This window comes from Acomys minous (genome assembly GCF_964271855.1).
Source record: "Acomys minous genome assembly, chromosome: 1".
NCBI lineage: Eukaryota > Metazoa > Chordata > Mammalia > Rodentia > Muridae > Acomys > Acomys minous.
In genome coordinates this window covers 108,549,313-108,555,312 of record NC_140483.1, presented here as the reverse complement: position 1 = coordinate 108,555,312, position 6,000 = coordinate 108,549,313, and the positions used below count along the sequence as shown (strand labels likewise).

Below are 6,000 nucleotides of genomic sequence, written 5' to 3'. Positions count from 1 at the left end.
AAGATACTTGCCAGTGGCTACACACAGAAAGGAAAATGACTCCCTATCTCCTAGTAGTCTTTATGTGCCAGTAAGTGCCAATATGTTCTTCTGTCTGTGACTCAGTGTCATCAGGATCCATCATGTGCAGGGAATCACAGCTGCTATGGGTCCATGACTCGACTGAAGCATTTGCCTGACTTTTTGTAGGTGTATACAGTGCGCTAAACTGAGTTGAGTGTGTGAATAATGTTAGTCTTTGAAAAATTATATATTTATTAAGAAACACAGGTGTTTCTGTTTCAAATAAGAAGCAAGCAATTAAATGACATTGGTGGCCTAGATCTTAATCGAGGATGTTGAGGTTGATTGAAGGGAAATCCTCAATTAATTTGTATACTTCTTGAGACAAAGGAATTTGAAAACACCCCCTTCCTGCCTCCCCTGCTATAATTACAAAGTGATAAGCCTCTAAAGGGATATAATGTGGATTTTCTTCTCATACCAAAGTAGGCTGTGCCCTAATTTTCTATTGTTACAAAGTGTCTAATTGCATGAAAAGATCCTTTAATGTCCATGGACGCTTCCAGTCTAAACAGTTACTTTTGCTAAGCAGCCTTTTGGTCAGAATCTGCCTTCTCTGGGCTGGTAGACCAGACCCATGTTTCTGTCAAGGACACTTCTTCAGCAGGTGCATTGTGATATTCTTCACCGCCAGCATGGTCTCCGTGCAGGTGGGTTTAATGAGCATTTCTGGCAGTAAAAATCCAAAATGCCCAGTGTCTCGAAGTTCAAAAGCAAATGCGTAGGGTATTCCATTTTTATAAGCCCAATCCATTGAGTTACCAGAGCTTAAGTCTAAAAGTTAAAAGAAGAAAAGATTCACTTCACTAAATAGTCTGCATTAGTTTTCACACACACACACACACACATACACACAGGTATATAAAATGCATGTTCACTAATTCTTCCAATAAAATAGCACTTTAATAAGAATGATTTAAGATAGATGGATAGGCAGGTAAGCTTTTGGTGAAGGACTTGGGTAGAACCCATGTAAAGACGGAAGGAGAGAACTGACTCCATATAGTTTTCCTCTGACCTCCACATGCATGCTGTTGTATACAGTAATAATAAACAAAAATTAGGTGCTGGAGATATGGCTCAGTGGTTAAGAGCACTGGCTGCTCTTCCTGAGGTCCTGAGTTCAATTCCCATCAACCACATGGTGGCTCACAAGCATCTATACTGGGATCTGATGCCCTCCTCTGGCATGCAGGTGTACATGCAGATAGAACACTTGAATACATAAAATAGGTAAAAAATCTTTTTAAAAAATTAAAAGAATACATTAACAGTAGTTCTTTGGCATCTGGCTCCTAAGTCTTACAAATCATAGTTGCTATCATCTTCGAGGACCTGGTCTAAGCATTAATGCTGTGCTGGTGTGACGACCTCAAAGTGTCTCAACTCAGTTCCCATAACATCCATCTTCACCCTTGCTTTGTTTTCTTCATTCACCAATGAGCAATCTACACCGAGAACCCTCTGTTGATCTTATAGCTCAGTTCTTCCCTTTCAAGGTCTGTAAAACTGGAAATCTGTCTCTTGAGGGCCCCTTATCTCCTCCTCCACTTCCTTTGTTCTCTCACTCCTCTTTGCAGAGGAGTGGCCTGTGTGCATGCGTTGTCTAATCATGGCGATGCTTGATGCCGTGTCACAGCCTGACATTTGCTGAGCTTTCTCATTCTCAGCTTATCCCACCCCTTATTTGATCTCTGTCTCCAAAATGGTTATGCACCACCTCCTCTGCTGACACCAGAACCCCAAGTTTCCCTTTTTAGTTGCTCTCTCTCTCTCTCTCTCTCTCTCTCTCTCTCCTTTCTCTTTCTCTCTTCCTTTTTCATGTGTCATGTCTTGATACCACTGCCTTCTCTGTATTGTGGATCTCTTCCAGGCCCTAGTGTCACTCATGGATTTTCACTCCTTACTTTAGCATTGGCTAAATTGTTCAAGGATCCCTCTTCTTCATAATATCGCCGCACACCCCTTGTTACCCTCCCTATTTTGTTTGAGAAGTCAAGGGAATTGAGAGAGAGCGTCGCCCTCTCACACTTTTAGTCTGCTTCTTGTCCTGGCCACCTGTGTGGTAAACTTTGTTCTTGAAGGTCACCAGTAACAACGTATCTAATTTCCTTTTCTCTTTATTTTTTTCCCCTCCCCTCGGATACTGCTTTTAGCTTCTCCAGAGCACTTTACATCGCTAACAGTCCGTTCTGGCTATGCTCTCTTCTGGCTCCTGTGGCCTCACAGGCTGCAGCTTTTCAGGCAAGAACTGAAAGCAGGGCACTGACCAAAGGCCCCCTGCCTGTGTGCCAGGCATCCAGCTCCACCTGCTGCATAGGGTTGCTGTGAAAATGAAATGAAATAATAAATCACTTGAAAGCACTTAGGATGTGTTAGCTATTATTATTTTACTCATTTGCACCCCAAAGTGCCTAGGATATTCAATTTAGAATAAAAAGCTCCAAAGGGGGATAACTTATTAAGTGAAGTAATACTTCACAGAAAAATCTTGATGTGCTTTCTTCTCTGAAATTTGTATGAACCAGTTTGTCATACATATACTACTACCACTGTTATTAAATTTCCAGAACATGTTTATTTACTCAAGTGCATTTAAAATGCATGTGTATGATAGGTCACATGTTTGCATGTACCTATGTGCATGTGTGTACCACAGCATACATGTGGAGACCAGAGTGTTTCACCTCATTTGAGGCAGGGTTTATAGTTGTCCATTGCTGCCTATGCCAGGCTAGCTGGTCCATGGACTTCTGGGGGTTCTCCTGTCTCCATCTCCAACCCTGTAGCAGACACATTGGCATTGCAGATGCATACTGCTGAGTCTGCTTTTAATGTGAGTCCTGGGGTTTAAACTCTGGCCCTCGTGCTTGGTATAGAAAATACTTTATCCCCTGAGCACTGAGCGCTGCCCCCCCACCTCTGCCATTTTGTTTTTTGAGATTTGATTTTTGAGGGTTTCTATGTGTGGTCCAGGCCATCCTGGAACTTGCTCTGTAGAACAGGCTGACTTTGAACTCAGAGATTAGCCTGCATCTATGTCCCAAGTGCTGAGGCTAAAAGTGTATGCCACCACCACCAGGACTTTTTTTTTCAACACACACACACACACACACACACACTCACTATGTAGCCCTAACCTGGCCTGAAACTTGCTATATAGACTAGAATGGCCCAGAACTCACTATAAAGACCAAGATAGATTCATCAATCCTCATTCCTCTACCTCCAGAAGTGGTAGGATTACAAGTGTGTACCATCATGCCTGGTAACAATATACCTTTTAATACAATTTCCTAGGATAAGGTTGGGTGTGCTCATTATACGAACAGGACAATGAAGCAACACTGGTACCTCTCGGATTCCTTTGGCTTTGGCCAGGGACAGAAAGTGTGCTATGGCTTCAGTGTCTCTCTGGATAGAGTACAAATACAAGCCAAAGTCAGAGATAGCTTGTGCCAAGTATTACATCATGGTGATCTGACAGGCTCATTTCTATGGTAACAGATTGTTCTCTGTAAATATAATAGTGTGGCTATGTCTCTGTACCAAGATGAAAAGGATGGTAAGACTTAGAAAATGGCTTAAAATTGTCAGTCTAGGTATTGCGTTGGTATCAGTTGGGATGTTAGTTCTTGTAAATACTACTTTTCCTTTCAAGGTAACTATTAAAAAGTGGTTCTAAAGCCAGGCAATATATCTGTGGCTGGGGGCAGGAGGATGGGAAATTTAAGGTAAATTTTGGCTATATGTCAAAACTATAGCAGAAAGGACAGGAGGGGGAGGAGGAGGGACAAAGGAAGGGCGAATCAGAGAGAAAAGTGGGGGGGGGGTAGAGGGATGGAGAAAAAGGGGAGATAGGCAGGAGACAGGGGAAGGAGGAGATTTTAAAAGGGCAGCACGGAGCAATGAACCATGAACTATGGAATAAGCCTATTGACACGTGTGCCCCTCTCACTTTCAGCATATTTGACTTGTAATTGTTTTGTTTTGTTTTTCTGAGACAGGGTTTCTCTGTGTAGCCTTGGCTGTCCTGAACTCACTTTGTAGACCAGGCTGGCCTTGAACTCATAGAGATCCACCTGCTTTTGCCTCCTGAGTACTGGGATTACAACAGGTGTGTGCCACTGTGTCCAGCTTTGCCTTGTAATGTTAATGAACAATTCACTTTTGTTGAGTAAAATGAGGGGCAAGATAGTGAGATTATGTAAAGAAACCACAGAGAAATCTGACCTAATGGAGGAACATAGTCTGATGCCAGGATATATACTATACAGTGTGTGCTCACGTGTACATACAGACATTCACATATGCATGGCTGTCCACTGGATTTTCCCAGTAGTGATAAACTGTAGAATCTGGGAGGTCATGAGAAATGATGTAATCTCATTACTCACGTTGCCTTTGAGGAAACTAAAACCCAGAATTAATCACTACCCTGGCCAGGATAACACATCTGGCAGCCGAGAAATAGAACCCATGCTTTACAGCATCCAAGTTCTTGCCATATACTGGCTCCTTTTTATTTCATATAAAAGGAATACTTTGAAATCAGTCTTCAAGAGAACTTCAGGATGGAGATGCTATATACGAAATGGCATTTCGTAACAGGAATGGTGGAGGGAAAGGGACAAAAGGGAAGCCGTTGGGGAGCTGAAACATTTACTTCATTATCTCCCTGAGGCCATTTCCACACTTACAGCACTTACAAATTGCTTAAGGAGCCCATTTCGGTACTTTCCACTGCCACGGGATCTCAGTTCCACTCGCAGTCAATGCAGCACGCTTAGCATGGTCTCTGCTCAGAATTGGCTTAAATCGGCACAGCGATTTCCGTCAAGCTGTGGAAACTAATCCGCTACCAACTCTCCGTCTGCTTTGGCTAATCTGATAGTCATAAATTCTGCTTTAGGGAGAACACACTTTCCTTCTTAAAGGGAAGTCGTGGCCCAGGATACTGGCTCAAGAGAGATGATTCTAATACGACATGCACAGAAAACTTACACAATGTCTGGGAGGCAGGGCCGTGTCTGTACCGTATCCCATGTACGGACCGGAGCGCCTTCACAGCTTTGTAAGCTGCAAATTCCTGGGAGGGCAAAATGGATCAATTGTGTCACTTATATTGCTGCATTGGAACTTGTAGAGACACGGCATAATTCCCTGAGCCTTACTGGTGGTGAACAGGGAGAGCAGAGACGGTTTATTAGTTGGCAGCTATATTTAATAATAATAATTCATGGTATTACATAGCACATTTTATGACACACTTTTTTTTTTAACAGTGCTGAGGATCAAAGCACATTATAAAACAGATTTTTTTCCCCAATCTGGTTGATCCTCACACAAACCAATGATAAGAAAAGGAAAGTTCAATGAGGTTAAAGAGGGTTACATAGCAAATAATGGGTAAGCTAGGACAAATACTCTTATTTCCTGAAGTTGCTTATGTGTTCTGAACTCTTCCCTTTAGTGCAGGAGCACTTGTTTCTGTACATTATAAAATTGTTGATAGGGCTGTGACAATGACGATCTTATCTCTAACTTATATATATCCTATCCTTAGCAATATGTCTTTGTATATAATCAAAATATTTCTCACAGGCATGTTGAAGAAGCATAAGTCTGTAAGAGTATTCAGACAAACATATTGATCCACAAGTATATCTCTCAGTAGGTATATACAGATATTTCAAGTGCATATGGATCAATTAAGAAACCACCAAAGAAGACTGACTCCCTTTATGCTATGTGTTTAGTCCTACTGGGAACAAGAACGTCAATTTAATGATGCGTCCTGATTTCTGAGGTCACAGAGCCTCTCACAAAGCTAAGTCAAGCTGCTGCTGAGATGCAGAAAGTCCAAGATGGAATTCTTTCTGTCGATGCGAAAAGTCATGGAGAGGCAACAAACACCACCAATGCCACCACACCCCT

General features: G+C 42.2%; 1 protein-coding gene across 1 annotated transcript in view; it reads right to left on the bottom strand.

The window, feature by feature from the left end:
• Positions 1-571: 571 nt before the first annotated feature.
• Positions 572-6,000, bottom strand: part of CPA6 (carboxypeptidase A6) — a 311,521-nt gene continuing 306,092 nt past the window's right edge. Inside the window, exons 10-11 of the mRNA XM_084783077.1 lie at positions 5,068-5,152; positions 572-837 (exon numbers count right to left, since the gene is read on the bottom strand). Coding sequence (XP_084639203.1) covers positions 650-837; positions 5,068-5,152 — 273 coding nt within the window. The 3' untranslated portion in view covers positions 572-649. The remainder of the gene's footprint in view (positions 838-5,067; positions 5,153-6,000) is intronic.